This window comes from Tamandua tetradactyla, chromosome 10, assembly GCF_023851605.1.
Source record: "Tamandua tetradactyla isolate mTamTet1 chromosome 10, mTamTet1.pri, whole genome shotgun sequence".
NCBI classification, from domain to species: domain Eukaryota; kingdom Metazoa; phylum Chordata; class Mammalia; order Pilosa; family Myrmecophagidae; genus Tamandua; species Tamandua tetradactyla.
In genome coordinates, this window is record NC_135336.1 from 93,961,787 (window position 1) to 93,981,998 (window position 20,212).

Below are 20,212 nucleotides of genomic sequence, written 5' to 3' on the forward strand. Positions count from 1 at the left end.
AATGGATTGGAGAAAACCCATCAGCTTTTTCTACCTTTGAGAATAATTACAGACCACCAGATACTCTGAGAAATATTAAAGAGCAGCTATTTAAACAAAACAACAAAATATGGAGTCAACAGGTATACTGTAAAAACTGAAACAAAAATAGAAATGATCTTATCTTCCTGAGAATAAAAAAAAAAAGAACAATGATTTAGTTACTTAGCGTACCTAAAAACACCGGTTGACAATTTCTCCATCACATCTTTTAAGATACGTAGTTCGAAGGATTGTTAAGGTGGCAAAGTAAAGGAGATAGGATTAAATAAACCCATTCAATGAGCATATAATGCCAGATAGGTCACCTATCGTGATTTGGCTATATATATATATTTTTAAGGTTTGTATTGTCAAATTCAAATTGTAGACTTACAGAAATTCTTCAAGCTGTCAACTTTATCTCTAAAAGAAAGAAATGATTCAAGAGGCAGTGTTGTGATAATGCCTAAACTTCTAACAACAAGCGATGAGAGAAGCAAGACTAATGCCTGTTATAAGTAATGACTACTGTTATCCCAAATGAATGGGGTCGTGGAATAGTGTCAGGTTTTCATTTCTGTACCATTTACGGCATTTTTAATTAAAAAATATTTTAGGGGTGGGCCCTGGTGGCTCAGCAGGCAGAGTTCTCGCCTGCCATGCCAGAGACCCAGGTTCGATTCCTGATGCCTGCCCATGAATAAATAAATAAATAAATAAATAAATAAATAAATAAATAAATAAATAAATAAAATTTGTAGTTAGATCTCTTACTGTCTGTGCATTATTATCTACTCAACTGGCTGCTCAAAATTTGTGGGCAGGAAAGTTAATGAACTGTATATACGTGTGTGCATGATATATGCTACTAAGAATCAGAAACAGCTTAAAAACTGAGAAAAAAATCTTTAGATTTTTAATTTTAGAAATTATAATATTAAGAGTCTTGTGGCATATCATCACACAGCTGGAAGGAAATCTCTTTGGTAGGTCACATGCAGCAACTGGTTCAAATGAGTGAGAGGGATCTCCTCAAAGGAGGACTGATTCAGGACTTTAAAACATGTAAATTAGAAAATGTGATCATAAGATCATATACAATCTTAACAATTAAAAGAAGACTTAAAGAATATTCATTCATTTATTCATATTCCTGCAAATTCTTTCTTCTTCTGTTAATGTCTTTGCCATCAGTATACAACGTGACATTTTTCTGATTTGGGAAAATTTAACATCATTTCATATAAATATATTAAGTTTCAATATGTCCACAGATATGTCTAATAGGTTAACATCATGTCAGGGGGATTTGAGAGAATTAACTAAGCAAGAAAAGCAGACAAGTTAGCTTTTGACATGTAAGATATAAAACATTCTAACTAATACTTAAACAGTATTCTATATTGTTAACATCCCATGAGTGTTCTTGAATGTAATGTTGTTGGACATTTAGATTGTTTAAAAATGAAACTGATTAAAAAAATTTTTAGTGAATTAACAAAAAATTTAAAAATACGTATTTTAATCAGAAATACTTTATATTAAGGGGAATCATCTGGTTTTGAAATCTGTTCTAAAACTCAACACATGCACTACACTGATTAGACATTACTAGTTTTAAAGCTTTGAATTAAATATGTCATAGCTCCTAGATGGGGCTGGTCCCTTTTATTGGGTCTTTTATATGTATCACACATATATAACTACATAAAGCGAAAGGAAACTATGCTATTTAGTGGACATAAGTGTAAGGCCATCCATGTCTCTTCCTTCATGTGCACATATATTTTATTAAGTAATGAGAACGTTTTTATCCAACAAATTAAAGCTTTTACCAAGTGTACCTACTTTTAAAATAGTCATCTTAGAAATAAAATGTTTATTCTTAAATGGACCCTGCTCTAATTAGTTGTGGACTTTCCATTTGGAATTGCTTTCATATTCTTAGAACAAAACTTCTCATTTGGCTTCATTCACCAGATCTGTCTCTGAATGACTTCTGTTTTAAAAAATCAAACCCCTCCTCATCTGATGAAGACTTCCTAACATTGATACGTGTAAAAATGCCCCAAAAATTCATACATTTTAAAAAATGTTTTGTGCAATGGTACAATCATAGGAATGCGTGTGGAGCCTGTCAAAGTGATGTAGTAATTTCCATAATGTCAGGGTACAAACAAAAGAAAATCTTGCATGTATTTCATGGTTTATCAGAAGGAAGCCAGCCTGCCTCATTTTGGTTTTGTTCTGCCACTTGCTAGCCATGTCCTTGGGTATTAACCTCTCCCGGTTTCAGTTTCTTCACCAGTGAAATAAGGATAATAGTACTTACCATGCAGGGTTGTTTTAATGTTTCAATGAATTCATACCTGAAAAGCACTGGGAACACTGTTTGGCATACTCACTGAAAGTTAATTATTATTATTACTACTACCACTGCTACTACCCAAAGGAATGCAATGGAATAAATTCTGAACTAGAAACTCAAGTTTCAAAAAAGGATATAAAGATATTTCCCCTGTTGTACATTTGACAAATTCCAAACTTCGTCGTTAAGGAAAGACACCGTGGCTCCCTTGAGGAAAAGGCAATGGCTATCTGGAGGATCCAACTTGGATAGAAGGCACAAAGACTAGTTAAACACTGTGAGTTTAACAGCAGAAGAATGATTGGCATCTTGAGCCAGAAAACCTTCTACACAAATTAAATAATGCCCAAATCACAAATCATCAGCACACAGACTTTAAACAACATTATTTTAACTATAATTTCTATTCCTCCATCTAATGATGAAATGCCAAGGTGATATTTACAGAGAAGATACAGGGCCAATCTTGAATCTTGATGATAAGGTGGTAGTAGGGTCTGTGTGTGAGAGTGAGAGGGAGGGAACAGATCTCTTGCTACTACTGACCTCTATGTGGATGTTGGAGAATCGATGAAGATTGGTATATGAGAATTATTGTTGTATATGTGCAAAGATATAAAAATTTAACTAGAATTCTGCTAACAAATATAACTCTTGGGGATAATTTCTATATGTAAATATATAGCCAGTTCTAATGTGAATAATCAGAAAATTGTGGTAACTCTATTTAGATAGTTTTTACTTAGTCAGTGTATGTCGGCAATGTCTGTTACTAAGAAAAAAATCCTATTTCAAATACAGTTAAAACATTCAGAATTCACTACTTACAAAGTGTTAAATGAAATTTTAATTAAAATTCATTCCAGTTGAAGGAATTCCTCTACTAGACAATATTTCAATATATTGTTGGCTAGCTTGTAGCTTAAAGTAAAAAAGCCATATACACTTCTTTCAAAAATGTAGTATGATTCAGAATTTTTGTTAATTTCACCTCAAAAGACTTAGGCATTATTCGTTGTCAGTTTCATCTCTTTGACATAAGAGGAACAGTCATGGTTTCTGATAATACCTGAAGGCTTTCTTCTGCTGTTACCCAGTGGCCACCAACACCAAGAAGTGTGATGACGTCATGCTTATGTGGCAGCAGTTGTGATTTTATAGCTGGTTCATCATCTTTACTATACAATCTCACTTATAAGGGGCAGTAAAAAAAAAAAAAAGAGAACAAATATGACATAATAATCTGCACAAAAATTTATTCCAAACAAGTTCTCTTTACTTTGGAATATGTGGAGGAGTTTTCTTACAAAAGGCAACACACAGCATGTTCAGATACTTTATACTTTTTACACTGAAAACTGATTACAAAATTTACTTTAGATTTAATTATTAGAGAAACAGCTAAAGAAAAAGCCTGTTTTCACTTGAAAACCAGGCAAGATAAAATAATACCTAACTAAAGCTGATAATTTAAATCATACCTTTGGGAGTTTAATACATTGGGAAAAGGTGACTTTCAAGTAAAGGCCTCAGAAACTCAAGATAGTCATACTTTGACATAATTACTGAAATGTTCATTTAAAATAGGGACAGGTCAATGAAGTGTATATTCACTTACACTGAAAAGTTTTTCTGAGTTAATTTCAAATTTTACAACTAGAGGCTAAAAATAAATACATATGGTGTTCATAACTGAATTCATCTGTGAGTCCCATAATAGAAGAGGAACTCTAACAAACTACAAATAGCACTTCGCAGCTTGGAAACTTATCTTTTCTGTGTGATGGCACTACCTTAGTGGAAACAGATTAGTTGTTAAATGGATATTGGTTAAACTAAAAAAGTTCAAGAAAGGTGAAAACTGGACAAAATTCTGTACATTTTCCAAATAGAGACGTAGAAGTCTACCATCCAATAGGTAGCAGCAGAAATGGCTGAATCATTTAAATAAAGTTTCTAGTGAAAAAATAAGATAACTGATCATTCAATTTAATAAATGTGTTAATAATTATTTCCTGCCTTTAATTTATGAATTTCATCAAACTAAAATAATTACACCGTCTACTGAATTAGGAAGATACCAACCTCCAGCATCTAGGACAATATCAACCCCTAGGCCACCTGTTTCTTCTAAACAGCTTTCAGCAATGGGAACCTTCCCATTAGAAACATCAATCACTCGGGCTGTAAAAGACAGGAAATCAGGCAATTGTACTATTCTCTATGTGATCAATATAAACAAATGAGGGAAGAAAAACATGAGTTAAGTGCTTCAAACAATTAATGCTTTAATGGAGAAGAAATCAGCCCAAATAAAACTTTTTCTGGTATAACCAAATATTGGTAAGGATCACCGAAAATGAAGGAACTGGTATAGTCAATGTAACAAAAATATGAGCATTTTGTGGGCAAAATGTTCCAAGGCTGGTCTGCTGACATAAAGGACACCTACTGAGTTCTAGGTTCTCTGCAGCTTTTGCACCTATTGCCAAAACCAAAAAATTCTATAACCCACACATATATACAGTCTGATGTGAACTGAAAGCTTAAGTAATTTCTCAAGCATATTCATATTTAACAGAGTTTAGAACTAAAAGGTACAAAAATATATTTGTGCAATGTGGTACTCATGTACTAGATGCTCCTTATCTTTTCTCAGTTATGGAAATCCCTCCCAATCACCCACTGGTTTCCCAAAATGAATAAAATTCCTGAGGGTAAGGGAAAAGAACATGGGTATTTTTGGCAGAGGTGATAAAAATGAAACTAATGTTAACTCACTGCTTTAAAGTATTATACTAATTAGAACAATCGAATGAGAGAACTAAAGAAAAATTCTCACAATGTGAACTGGCAAATGGGAAACATATGTTTATGTTTTATTTTTGTGTCTCAACACCTTCTTGTTGAAGATAACTCCTCTAAGAGTTGCTCAGAATAGCGGTGTAGCCTAACAGTAATCTAAGATTCCAAAGGCTGGAGGCAGTGGAGAAGGATACAAGGGAAAGGGGACTGAAGCAACTTAGAAAGGGGAGAAAGGCCAATAAGAAACTTCTCGCCCCCAATTCAACAATACCATATTATATTCTTTTTCTCCATTCTACTTTCAAATCTTTTTTCTTATTCTTCTCCTATCTCCAGCCTCTGCCTTACTTTCTTCAATGTCCTAGTTATCCTCTCAGAAGGATAATGTACCAATGGAAATAATATTGACTTTAATATCAGGTCAGGGTTCAAATTCCATTCAGGTCCTTATTCTAGCTGTACATCCTCAGAAAAGCTGCTAAATTCTGAGATGTTGTTTCTTGGTCTGCTACATAGGGTTCTTTCCCTCCTGCCTGCCCTTTACTTACACTCTGCTCATCCTCTTTCTTCTTCATCAGTTAGTTTTTCCATTTCTATCTTTCTCTTCTCCTTTTTCATTTTTCTCAATCTCTGTTTCTTTCTCCTTTCTATATCTGTTGTTGTTTAGACAGTACCAATTATTTTTAAGAGCTCCTCAGTCTGCACCATGTTTTGTTCATCAAAACCTATCTGACCTTTGTTTCTGTGTTAGTGGGTCACCTCCTGTGGTAGTTAGGTTCAGGTGTTAACTTGGCCAGGTGAAGGTGCTTAGTTCTATTGCTGTGGACATGAGTCAATGGCATGTGAAGCTCATCTATCGCTGATTACATCTGCAGCAGGCTAGGGAGCGTGCCTGCTGCAATGAAATGATGTTTGATTTAACTGGTTGGATGCTTAAATGAGAGCTCAATGCAGCACAGCCCAAGCAGCTCAGCATATGTCATTTCAGCACTTGCAGCTCAGCCCAGGCCTTCGGAGATGCAGAAAAGAATCTCCCCAGGGAAAGTTGTTGGAACCCAGAAGCCTGGAGAGAAGGCCAGCAGAGATCGACCTGTGCCTTCCTGTATAAGAAAGAACCTCAAATGAAAGCTGCCTTTCCTCTGAAGAACTACATGTTTTTAACTAAATAAATCCCCTTTTATTAAAAGCCAATGCATCACTGAGAAAACTCTCGTCTGAAAGGGGGAAGAGAGAAATGAGACAAAATAAAGTGTCAATGGCTGAGAGATTCCAAAGGTTATCCTGGACGTTATTCTTACACATTAAATAGATATCAACTTTTTAGTTAAGGCATAACAGAGAGGCTGGAGGGAACTGCCTGAAAACGCAGAGCTGTGTTCCAGTAGCCATGTTTCTTGAAGATGACTGTATAATGATAAAGCTTTCACAGTGTGATTGTATGATTGTGAAAACCTTGTGTCTGATGCTTCTTGTATCTACCTTATGGACAGATGAGTAAAACATATGGATTAAAAATAATAAATAATAGGGGGAACAAATGTTAAAATAAATTTAGTAGATTGAAATGCTACTGATCAATGAAGGGAGGGGTAAGGGGTATGGTATGTATGAATTTTCTTCTTATTTCCTTTTCTAAAATGATGCAAATGTTCTAAGAAATGGTCATGATGATGAATATACAACTATGTGATAAAAAAGAATGTTCATATTGTATGTTGATTGGTTTTATTAATAAAAATTAAAAAAAAAAAAAGGCCAATCCATCTCTGGTGTGTTGCATTCTGGCAGCTTTGGAAGACTAAAATATCTCCCTTCTCAGTAGTATATCACAGACAATAGGCAACTTTAGAAGTATACCACTAAAGTATACCACTGGGGTAAAAGAGATTGAGAAACATACCAGGTGACGTAAAAACAAATCGACTGATTGACTAAAATCAAAGAGGAAACAGCTATATCTAAATTTTATCAAAGTTCACCTAATTCAAACTATGGTAAGTTGATAACAATGACACAAAGAAGAAAAATAATGAAAAATGTAGGTTTAAAAAGCCTACTTTAAAACTATCACAAATAAACTTGGACTCAGCACAGATACTGATAACATTTTAAAAATGACTTTCATTTTGAGATTTTGTACTGTAAGTGCAATTTTAAGGCGATTTCTCGTCAAGATTTCAAGTTTAAAAATCTGTGTTGCATAACATTACCCACCTATAGATGGCCTAAATCTTTCAAGGTATTGCTTGTCTTCAAGGCTGCATGCTGTTGAAATCACTTTGGCTCCTCTATGGTGTGCTAACTGAATGGCTATTGTACCAAATGCCTGTGTGGGAAAAAACATACATGATGGGTTTACAGGTAAGGGCAGGGGCTATATCTAATTATTTTATAGATTGTTTAATACTCTAGTATATTTTAAAATTAAATCGAATATAAAAAAGGGAAAAAAATTCAGACATGTTTAGCAGGGGAAACATTTGACTGATTTCCTTCTTAAGAAATGGTGGTAGAAAAGCTATATACATCACATCCTCTCACCCAATCTGACCACAATACATATTTTCAAGGAGGAAGGACCACATACAGAAATATGGCCTTGGAAAAAGAAAAATGGATCTTAAGGGTCTTACAACCATGATATTCTAAGCATTATAACATATATGGAAGTCCAGCTATCTATATTTGAGGATTAAAGCACTTCAAAAGTCCCATCCTTTCTCTGACCTACAAGTTAAATTCATAGAAACACTATTATCCTGATGTTAGACATCAGGCTGAAGACAGTCCTGCTTTTTTTTCAAAGACAAACATGGGGAAAAGCATCCTTATCAACAGCCAGTTTTGAAAATAAAACTATAAATTCATCACAAGTTTTTAACATTTATAGATTATATTTTTATGCATTTCCTTGTAGTGTTTTGAAGTATTTTTTTATGATATAGGTAAAATAAGTTGGTACCTTTTGATTTGTGAGATTCATCTATAAAATGCAACACTTTGTTAGCATTAGGTTTAAGTTGGGAGATATGGCACAAATTGCAAGGAGTTCTGGAGTATGGCTGGCAAGTTCCATGGGCAATTTCAAGCTTTGTGTAATGGGCATGAATAAAAATGGCTTGTCTACTTTTTAATGTACCACCAGATTCAAATAAGAAATGAACAGCATTAAATATTTTATCTCCTATTGATAAAAGGTGAATATTACAATAAAATGGGAGTTGGTAAAGAAATCAGTGAATAGCTATTTGCAAGGAATTGTTTTACCAAATGGTAGCAAATTTTAACTGCCTGAGCTTACTCTATTTTGATCCATTTCTAAACAAAACTGTTAATACCTACACTTGCTCCATCCATTATCAGCACTGATTTTCCAGGAGAGAGGTGAGAAAGGTAATGCAGAGCTGTATAGGCTCGTACTCCATCCCGAATGGTTCCAGCTGCTTCTGTCCATGTAACCTTTTCTGGTTTATGAACTATCACAGAGAACAAGAGGAAAGAATGCATTAGCAAGTCTGTTAGTCTGTCCTCCTGGATCTGTTGAGTTTTTTCCATCACCACTACCACCACTATCCAGTCCAAGCCCTCATTCCTGTTACCTCTCACCTAGATTACGCCCCCCTTGTTTCCATTCTTTCCCATGTACCATCCATTCTGAACATAGAAGTCTGTGTGTGTGTGCTATTTTTAAAGCTTTTTATAGTGAAATAAAATGCAGAAAGTACATGAGATATACAGTACAGCTGAATGAGAAAATATAAAGCAAATATTCAAGTTAAGCACTAAGGTGGTCAAGAAAGAGAGCACAGCCATTGCTCCGGAAGCCCCCTCTTGGTCCAAGATCAACACCATTCTATCCTAATTTCTTATTTGCCTTTATAAGTTAATCATTTGAGTGCATTTGTAAACAAAATAATTTATTTTTGCTTGTTTCTAAATGAAGTTACAGCATATGCGTTCTTTTCTATCTTACTTCTTTTGTTGAACATTATGGCTTTAAGATGCATCTTTTATGGTGCATATAGTATAGTTCTTTCATTTTTATTATTTTATGGTGCTTCATTATGTGAAGACACCCTTGTTGGCTGTCCACTCTTTTTTTTTTTTTTTATAAATATTCTTATTGAGATATCTCGACAGACCATATAGTCCATCAAAGTATACAATCAACGGCTCCCAATATCATCACAAAGTTGTATATTCACCCCATGATCATTTTAAAACTGCATCACTCCGGAAAAAGAAATAAAAAGAAAATCCATACATCCCATACCTCTTAGCCCTCCCTCTCATTGACCACTAAAATTGCAACCTACACAATTATTTTTTACCTAATATTCCCCCTATTATTTATTTATTCTTGTACTTATCTTTTCTACTCATCTGTCCATAACCTGGATAAAAGCAGCATCAGTCACCAGTTTTTACAATCAGATGGTCACACTATAAAAGCTATATATTATACAATCATCTTCAAGAATCAGGGCTACTGGAATACAGCTCAACAGTTTCAGGTATTTCCATCTAGCTCTTCTAATACACCATAACTAAAAAGGGACATCTATATAATGTATAAAAATAACCTCCATGATAACCTCTATATGAAATCTTTCAGCCACTGAAACTTTTTTTTTTTGTCTCCTTTTCCCCTTCCCCTTTCTGGTCAAGAAGGCTTTCTTAATCCCATGGTGCCAGGCCTTGTCTCATCACCAGGAGTCGATGTCCCACGTTGTGAGGGAGATTTTACATCCCTGGGAGTCATGTCCCATGTAATGAAGAAGACAGTGAGTTCACCTGCCAAATTGACAAGAGAGAGACCACATCTGAGCAATAAAAGTGGTTCTCTGGAGGTGACTCTTAGACATAATTATATGAGGAATATCAAGAATTCCCCAGATGGAGAAGTTTAATATTCCTCCTTTCTCCCCAATCCCCTAAGGGGACTTTGCAAATACTTTTTTATTCTCTATCCAAATAACTCTGGGATGTCTTGGGGCATCACACTAACGTGTACAAAGCAACAAGATATCACTCCTATTCAAGAGTCCATGTAATTATGGTATTTGAATAAACTGACAGTACAAGTTAAGTAAGATAATGTGTTATTCAAAATACATATTTTGCACCAAGTAAACAGCTCTTCCTTTGATTTCACACAGAAGCTGAAGTTTTAAAATATAGACCATATCATTTTTACTCTGTATTCTGATTTACTTTAGTCCTATCCAGATAAGCTTCAACTTTTTAAACGGTTGCTCTATGGGGTAATGCTGACTTTCATAGCTTCAGAGCTCTAACTCTATGAGTCTCGGATGTCACATAAATACCTGAAGTTTCTGGGAGAAATGAGTTTATATACAAACAGCTCAGAATCTCAGAATTTAGAAATAACAGTTACAACTCTGAAACAGATGTGACTGCTATAAGGGCCTACAATTTAAGAGCCTTTACAATAGGCCCTAACCTGATAACTCGTGCTCTCGACTTCAATTCTCAGAGTTTGTGTATTACAGTTAGTCCATATGAGTGAGACATGATAATATTTGTCTTTTTGTTTCTGCCATTTCATTCAACATGCTGTCCTCAAAGTTCATTCACCTAGCTGCATGCCTCACAACTTCATTCCTTCTTACAGCCACTCAATAGTACACTGTATACATACACCATAATTCCCCCTTCCATTCTTCAGTAGTTGTACCCTTAGGCTACCTCCATCCACTGCGAATTGGGAACACTGCTGCCATAATCACCAGTATACAAATGTTCATTCATGTACCCACTCTCAGTTCCTTCAGGTATATACCTAGCAACAGGGTTGCAGAAACATATGGCAACCCCACCCTTAGCCTCCTGTGGAATTACTACACTGCCCTCCAGATGGACTTAACCTCTCAGTTTTCCTGCCAACAGTGAACAGAAACACCTCTTTCTCCACATTTTTTCCAGTACCTATATTTCACTGTTCTTCTTTTTTTTTTTTTTAGCATGGGCAGGCGCCAGGAATCGAACCTGGGTCTCAGGCATGGCAAGCAAGAACTCTGCCACTGTACCACCATTGCCTGCCCTCTCTGTTAATTTTTAAACAGTTTTATTCACACATCATACAATCCAACCTAAATAAAAAAAATCAATGGTTCTGGTACAATCATACAGCCATGCTTTCACCATAATCTATATGAGGACATCTTTTCTTCTGGAAAAAAATCCTATACCCTTCCCCCATGTCTCCTGCTTTTTGACATTTAGTTTTGGCATATTGCCTCTGTTACATTCAATGGAAGCATATCACAATGTTACTGTTAACTATAGACCCTAGTTTGTACCGACTGTATTTTTCTTGTATACCACCCCATTTCCATCACCTTGCTTTGCTGACATTCATTTGTTCTCCCTCATGCAAAAAAATACTTATATTTGTCCAATTAATTACCATCATTGTCCACCCCAGGCATCACTAAGTTATACTGTCCCAGTCCTTATTTTCTATCTTTCCTTCTGATGTCATATATGCCCCCCAGCCTCTCCCTCAACCGTATGAACACTCATCTTTGTTCAGTGCACTTACATTATTGTGCCACCATCAGACAGTATCGTGGAATTTATTACTGGATCTTTACAATCAGTCCTGCTGAACATTCTGAACTCCTTCAGTGCCAAATGCCCACTCTCTAACCTTTTCTACCTGATAACCTATGTCCTTAAATTAAACTCTTGAAATTCACTCAATGTTAGTTCATGTTAGTGAGACCATACAGTATTTGTCCTTTTGTTTCTGGCTAATTTCATTCAACATAAAGTCCTCAAGGTTCATCCATGTTGTTACATGCTTCATAACTTTATTCTGTCTTAAAGTTGTATAACAGTCCATCTTATTTATATACCATAGCTTCTTCAGCCACTCATCTGTTGATGGATGTGCCAGTTTGAAAGTGTTGTGTACTCCCAGAAAAGCCATGTCCTTCAATCCTGATTCAATCTTTGATTAGATTGTTTCCATGGAGACTGACCCACTCAACTGTGGGTGTGACCTTTTGATTAGATTAATCCACGGAGATGTGACATGCCCAATTGTGGGCGTGGCCTTCTGATTAAATGGAGACGTGACTTCACCCATTTAAAGTGGGTCCTGATTAGTCTATGGGACTCCTTTAAAAGGGGAGACATTTTGGAGAACACACAATTGCATCATAGCTTACACAGATGCACATATTTGGAGATGTTTGGAATGCCAATAGAGAGAGTAGATGACTAGACGCAGATGTTTGGAGATGCTGAGCCTAGCAGATGTCACCATATGCCTTCTCACAAGATGCTAAGAAAGCTAGAACCCAGAGTTGAGGCCTGGAGGATGTAACTGAAGGCCCACGATGCTTAGAGAGGAAGCCACTGGCATCAGAAGCTAGAAGCAAAAGAACCGGGAAGAAGGGGAACAAGAACCAGCAGTTGCCAGTCACATGCCTTTCCATGTGACAGAAATGGGCTTTTCTTGAGTCAAGGTATCTCTCTCTGGATGCCTTACTTTGGACATTTTTATGGCCTTAAAACTATAAATGTGTAATTTAATAAATTCCCCTTTTAAAAGCCAATCCATTTCTGGTACACTGCCTTCTGGCAGCATTTAGCAAACCAAAACATGGGACATCTGAGTAGGATCCATCTCGTCACAACCATAATGCTGCTATAAACATCGGTGTGCAAATGTCTGTCTGTTTCTTTGCCTTCAGTTCCTCTGAATATATACCTAGTGACTGGATTGCTGGATAATACGGCAATTCTCTGCTTAGCTTCCTGAAGAACCACCAAACTGCCTTCCAGAACAGTTGTGCCATTCTACATTCTACAAAAAAAGTGTGCCTCTTTTTCCACATCCTGTCCAGTACTTTTCTTTCTTTCTTTTTTAATAATGGCCATTCTAGCGGGTGTGAGATAAAATCTCATTGCGGTTTTGATTTGCATTTTCCTAATAGCCAGTATAGTAGAACATATTTTCATATGCCTTTTAGCCATTTACATTTCCTCTTCTAAAAAGTATCAATCCATGACTTTTGCCCATTTGTTAATTGGAGTGTTTGTCTTTTTGTTGTTGAGTTGTAGAATCTCTTTGTATATTCTGGATATTAAATCCTTATCTGATACATGGTTTCCAAATATTGTCTCTCATTGCATAGGCTGCCTTTTTCCCTTTCCTGACAAAATTCTTTCAAGCAGAAAAGTGTTTAATTTGAAGCAGTTCCCATTTGCTGTTTATCTATTTCTTTATTCACTGCTTGCATTTTGGGTATACAGTCTAGGAAATGACCTATACAAGATTTATAAGATCTTTCCCTACATTTTCTTCTAAAAATTTAACAGTCTCAGTTCTAATGCTTACATCCTTGATCCATTTTGAGTTAACTTTTGGATATGGTGTGAGATATGGGTCCTCTTTCCTTCTTTTGTATATGGATGTCTACTTTTTCTAACACCATTTATTGAAGAGGCTGCTCTGTCCTAAGTGGGTTGGCTTGACTGCCTTATCAAAAAAGTCCATAGATGAAAGGGTCTATTTCTGAACACTCAATTCAATTCCATTAGTCTGTATGTTTATCTTTATGTTAGTACCATGATGTTTTAACCATTGCAGCTTTGTAACATGCTTTTACTTTCAGGTAGTATGAGACTTCCGACTTAGTTTTTCTTTGTCAAGATATTTTTAGCTATTTGGGGCACCCTATCCTAATAAATAAATCTGGTTATTGGTTTTTCTATTTCTGCAAAGTAAGTTGTTGGGAATTTAATTGGTATTGCACAGAATTTATAAAACAATTTGGTATAAGTGCCATCTTAACTATATTCAGTCTTCCTATCATTGAAAATGATATGCTCTTCCATTCATTTAGGTCTTCCATGATTTAGCAATTTCCTGTATTTTTATGTTTTGTTTTTTTTTATGTAATAGTCTTCTGTGTCCTTGGTTAAATTTATTCCTAAATATTTTATTCTTTTGGTTGCTACTCTAAATGGAATTTTTTAATGCTCTAAATAGACCTATTTACAAGACATCTAATATCAATTAGGTTGTCAAATGTCAAAGATAAAGAGAGATTCCTGAAAGCAGAAAGTGAAAAGCAATCCATCATATATGAAGGAAACTTGGTAAGACTAAGGTGCAGATTTCTCTGCAGAAATCACGAAGGCAAGAAGGCAGTGGTGTGATATATTTAAGATTCTGAAAGAGAAAAAGCGCAAACCAAGAATTCTATACATAGCAAAACTGTCCTTCAAAATGAGGGGCAGGGCAGGCCACTGTGGCTCAGTAGGCAGGAATGCTTGCCTGCGATGCCAGAGGACCTGGGTTCGATTCCCGGGGCCTGCCCATGAAAAAAAAAAAAGTTGAAAAAAAATGAGGGGCAGTTCAAAATATTTTCAGGCAAAAATCAGACAGTGTGGGTTTAAAACTGGCTCTACAAGAAATACTACAGGAGCATACAAGCAGATAGGAAAAGACAGGAAAGATATAGATGGAAAAGAGTGTAGGAATGAAGACTATCGGTAAGGATGAAAAGAGGAAAATAATAAGATATGACATATAAAATTCAAAAGATAAAATGGTAGACAAAATTACTGCCTTTACATTAATAACATTAAACGTTAATAGATTAAACTCTCTAATCAAAAGACAGAGACTGGAAGAATGGGAAAAAAAACCAGGACTCATCTATATGCTGTCTACAAGAAACTCACTTTAGACCCAAGGACAAAAACCAATTGAAAGTGAAAGGCTGGAAAAAGATATTTCATGCAAAAAATAACCAAAAAAGAGGGGGTAGCTATACTAATATCTGACAAATCAGACTCCAAATGGAAAACAATTAGAAGAGACAAAGAATAATACTATGTATTAATAAAAGGAACAATTCACCAAGAGGACATAACAATCATAAATATTTATGCACCAAGCCGGAGTGCCCCCAAATACATGAGGCAACACTGACGACACTGAAGAGAGAAACAGACACCTCTACAATAATAGTTGGCGAGTTCAATATACCCACTCTCATCAATGGATAGAACATCTAGACAAAGAATCAAAAGGAAACAAAAGATTTTGAATAATATGTTAAGTGAGCTAAACTTAACAGACAATTACAAACATCACACCCCACAACAGCAGGATACACATTTTTCTCAAATGCTCATGGATCACTCTCAAGGACGGACCATATACTGCATCATAAAGCAAGCCTCAATAAACTTAAAAAGAATGAGATTATACAAAACACTTTCTTGGAACATAACAGAATGAAGTTGGAAATCAATTAACAAGTAGAGGACTGGAAAAGTCACAAACATATGGAGGCTAAACAACACATTCTTTAACAACCTGTGGGGCAAGGAAGGAATTACAAGAGAAATCAGTAAAAATCTTGAGGCAAATGAAAATGTAATCACAACATATCAGAACCTATGGGATGCAGCAAAGGAGGTGCTGAGAGAAATTTATTGCCCTAAATGCATATGTTAAAAAAAAAAAAGAGCAAAAATAAAAAAATTAACTGTTCACCTGGAAGAGCTAGAGAAAGAACAGCAAACTAACCCCTAAGCAAACTGAAGGAAAGAAATAACAAAGATTAGAGCAGAAATAAGTGAAACTGAGAATATAAAAACAACAGAGAAGATCAACAAAACCAGAAGTTGGTTCTTTGAGAAAATCAATAAAACTGATGGACCCTGACTAGGCTGACTGAAAAAAAAAAAGGATGCAAATAAATAAAATCAGAAATGGGAGAGGGAACATAACTACTGACACTGCAGAAATAAAGCAGATGAGAGGATACTATAAGCAACTATATGCTAATAAACTAGACAACATAAATGAAATGGACAACTTCCTAGAAAAGCACAAACAACCATCATCGACTTGAGAAGAAATTGATGACCTCCACAAACCAATCACAAATAAAGACATCAAATCAATCATCAAGAAGCTCCTAAAAAGGAAGAGTCCAGGACCAGACTGCTTACCCTGTGAATTCTACCAAGCATTCAAGAAAGAATTAGTATAAATCCTACTCAGACTCTTAAAAAAATTGAAGTGGAGGGAAATCTACCTAACTCATTCAATGAAGCTAGCAATCACCCCAATACCAAAGACAGACAAAGATACTATAAGAAAAGAAAATTACAGACCAACCTTTTTAATGAATATAGATGCAAAAATCCTGAACAAAATACTTGCAAATCAAATTTAGCAGCACATTTAAAGAATTATACACCATGAGCAAGTGGGATTTATACCAGGTATACAAGGCTGTTTCAACACAAGAAAATCAATTAATGTAATGCAACACATCAGTAAATCAGAGTGGAAAAAACACATGATCATCTTGATTGATGTAGAAAAGGCATTTGACAAAATTCAACATCCTTTCTTGATGAATACACTTCAAAGGATAGGAACAGAAGGGAATTTCCTCAACATGAAAAAAAGGAATGTATGAAAAACCCACAGGTAACATCATACTCAGTGGGGAAAGATTGAAAGATTCCCTTCTAAATCAGGAATAAAGACAAAGATGCCTACTGTCACCACTGTTACTCAGCACTGTGCTGGAAGTTCTAGCCAAAGCAATGAGACAAGAAAAGGAAAAAAGGCATTCAAATTGGAAAGGAAAAAGTAAAACTCTGTGATGATAAGATACTATATGTTGAAAATCCTGAAAAATATACAGGAAAGGTATTAGACCTAATAAACGAGTACAGCAAAGTGGCAGTGTACAAGATCAACACCCAAAAATCAGTAGTTTTTCTACATCCTAGTAATGAGCAATGTGTGGAGGAAATCTAGAAAAATTTTCCATACAATAGCCATCCATTCTTTAGATGATGAACATGCTCATTGTTTCCAGTTTTTGAAAGTTACAAACAAGATGATGTAACTTGTTTCACTGGTGATGATCTTTTCTAGGGTATTTTCTTAGGAGCGGAAATCCCCAGTCTTAGGGTATATTAACTTCAACTTCACTAAACACTTCTAAAGTGACTGTTTCAATTTATTCTCCCACAGCATTGTATCAAAGCTCCAGTCGCTTTACAACAATGCCAACCCTTTGTATTGTCAGACCTAAACAATGTTACTAATCACACAGACCCTAATGGGTTTCTTACTGTGTTTGGTTTTCCCCGACTGCTAATGAAGGTGAGCATCCTTCCATGTATGTATGCCATCTGGAATTCCTTTGTGAAGTGCCTGTTCAAGTCTCTTATTAAGTTTTCTACTGTGTTGTCTTTTCCTCATTGATTTAAAAGAGTTCTTTATTTCAGATGAGTCCTTTGTCCATTTAAGTGCTGCAAATACTGTTTCCAACTTACTGGCTATCTCTTTAATGGTGTCTGAAAAATAAGCATCAGATGATCTTATAAAAACATATCCTTTTGTAAATATGTTCCATATTATATAAGAAAAAAGTTAAAAAAACAAACAAACATATCCTGACACTTTTCTGCTTAAAATTCATCAAAGACCTTCTAATGCACTTGGAAAAAGATGCAAACTTCTTCAAAAAGTTAAAAAAAGTTCCATATGATATGACCATTATATATGTGTTATTCCTTACTATGTTTAAATATTTAGATTCTATTTTGACTATACTTAAAGATCATGCAAAACTTCACAAAACTATATCTAATATGAGACACATTTCTATTTTGAATACTATATTTGATTTTCATATTACAAGCAATCCTTTCTCATTACACCTAAAATCAACTTTATAGCACTTTTCATAGTCTTCACCAGCTTTTTTCAAATATTTTTCCTCTAATGGCAATAGACTCAGATGGCCTAGCCCTAGGGGAGTCAGCATTAGCATTACATTTAGCAATAAATGAGTGCCATCTAGTGGGGAAGCAGTGCATTCAAACAGACAAGCAAGACAGCAAGATACACTAAAATGTATTTGATACCAAGTGATACCACATACGGTACTTGATTCCTTACCAAGCTCTTTAGGATAGCTACTTTCCCAATTTCATTAAGTAATTGGGTTCAATATAATTAACTAATTTGCCTAAGGCCACATAGCTAATATATAGCTTCATTTGAATGTCTATCTCTAAAGCCCATCTACCCTAACAGTGCATGTTTGAGCTCTGTACAATTTATTTATATGGCATTTTCTTGGAACATCTTCTGGCACAAGCATTGGTACTACTCTTATTTTTATTTTAAAAAAAGCAAACATTTGGTCCTTAAAAAAATGCTAGTTGTAATAAAATTACACTTATAACTGCATAGGCTTTAAAATGGCATGGTTAGGTATGGGTTAATGTCAAGATCTTCGTTTTTCCCTTGATCTTAGGTTTTACCCCTATGAAATTTATTCCTGCAAAGGAGAAGCTGAGCCTACTTATAGTTTTTCCTAAGAGTCACCCCCAGGGACCTCTTCTGTTGCTCAGATGTGGCCTCTCTCTCTAAGCCAACTACGCAAGTAAACTCACTGCCCTCCCCACTACGTGGGACATGACTGCTGAGGTGTAAATCTTCCTGGCAACATGGGACAGGACTCCTGGGATTCGACAGGACTTGTGGAATTTGACAGGACCCTGGATCATGGGATTAAAATAGTCTTCTTGACAAAAAGAGGGAAGAGAGAAATAAGACAAAATCAAGTTTCAATGGCTGACAAATTTCAAACAGAATGGAGAGGCTATCCTGGAGGTTATTCTTAGGCATTATAGAGGTATGCCTTTTTAGTTCATGGTGTATTGGAGTAGCTGGAGGGAAGTACTTGAAACATTTGAGTTGTGTTACAAGTAGCCTTGATTCTTGAAGACTATTGTATAATGATATAGCTTTTACAATGTGACTGTGTAATTGTGAAAACCTGGTGACTGATGCTCCTTTTATCCAGGGTATGGACAGATGATTAAGAACATAAGGATAAAAAATAAATAAATAATAGGGGGGTTAACAGGTAAAATAAACTGGGTAGATTGACATATTAGTGGTCAACGAGAGGGAAGGGTAAGAGGTATGCAATGTATGAGTTTTTTCATTTTTCTTTCTTTTTCTGGAGTGATGCAAATATTCTAAAAATGATCATGGTAATGAACACACAACTATGTTATGATACTGTGAGCCACCGATGGTACACCATGTACGGACTGTATGTGTGTGAAGATTTCTCAAGAAAAATATTAAAAAAAAAAAGACGTAACAAATAAGGTATCAGTGGCCGAGAGAGTTCAAAGACAGTCGAAAGGCTACTCTGGAGGTCACTCTTAGTCAGCTCCAGTTAGACCTTGCTACCTATCGTAACTTGCCAACCCCCAACCAGGACCATTCCAGCCAACCCTAAAGAGCACCTAGGGCAATACATAAGACTCCACAAGGGCTTCGGGCACTAGAGTAACTTTCCAGAAACCTACAACCTCCAGAAGGGTGTCTGGACCAGATAAGCCCTGAAACCTTAGTCCAGCCTCTCCAGAACATCAGATAGTTCCACCTCTCTACCCCACATTATCGACAGCCCCTTCCAACATGAAAAAGTTAGAATGGGCATAGCCTAAACACCCTTAAAGAGTGGGAAAATGATCAAAGGTGATGGTGGAGTTATACTGAGGATTTAACAAATGAATATGAATGCTGAATCATTAAATTGATATCTCTTTTAGTCTCCAGTATTTTAGAGCAGTTAGAAGTAAAAACGTAAAATTGTAGAATTGTAACCCATACCAAACTCTGAAATCTGTTCTACAACTATTTGTTGTGCTGCGCTTTGAAATTTATTGCTTTTTTGTATATCTGTTGTATTTCACAAAAAACAAAAAAAGTTATGATAAAAATGTATATTCTTTCTAGCCTCCTATATTCTGGAGCAGCTAGAAGGAAAAATCTGTGAGGATGGTATGGTATGACAAACTTTGGGATCTGTCCTGTAACTACTTGTTGAAGAGTGCTTTGAAGACTACTGGTTTTTACCTTCTTTCTTTGTATATGCTACGTTATAAAATTAAAAAAAGGTTTAAAAAAAATCC

The 20,212-nt window shown here is 35.6% G+C and overlaps 1 protein-coding gene across 7 annotated transcripts in view; it reads right to left on the bottom strand.

The window, feature by feature from the left end:
* The window catches only part of CRYZL1 (crystallin zeta like 1), a 64,567-nt gene that overhangs the window by 777 nt on the left and 43,578 nt on the right, over positions 1 to 20,212 (bottom strand). For 5 of the 7 annotated variants that reach the window (XM_077118891.1, XM_077118893.1, XM_077118890.1 and 2 more), the window contains 3 exons: positions 8,537 to 8,670; positions 7,409 to 7,520; positions 4,475 to 4,573 (listed from right to left, as the gene is read on the bottom strand). In XM_077118891.1, the coding sequence (XP_076975006.1) occupies positions 4,475 to 4,573; positions 7,409 to 7,520; positions 8,537 to 8,670 (345 nt within the window). Of the gene's footprint in view, positions 1 to 213; positions 263 to 2,526; positions 2,633 to 3,458; positions 3,581 to 4,474; positions 4,574 to 7,408; positions 7,521 to 8,536; positions 8,671 to 20,212 lie in introns of all 7 variants that reach the window. The other 2 variants (XM_077118892.1, XM_077118889.1) reach the window with 2 other exon arrangements.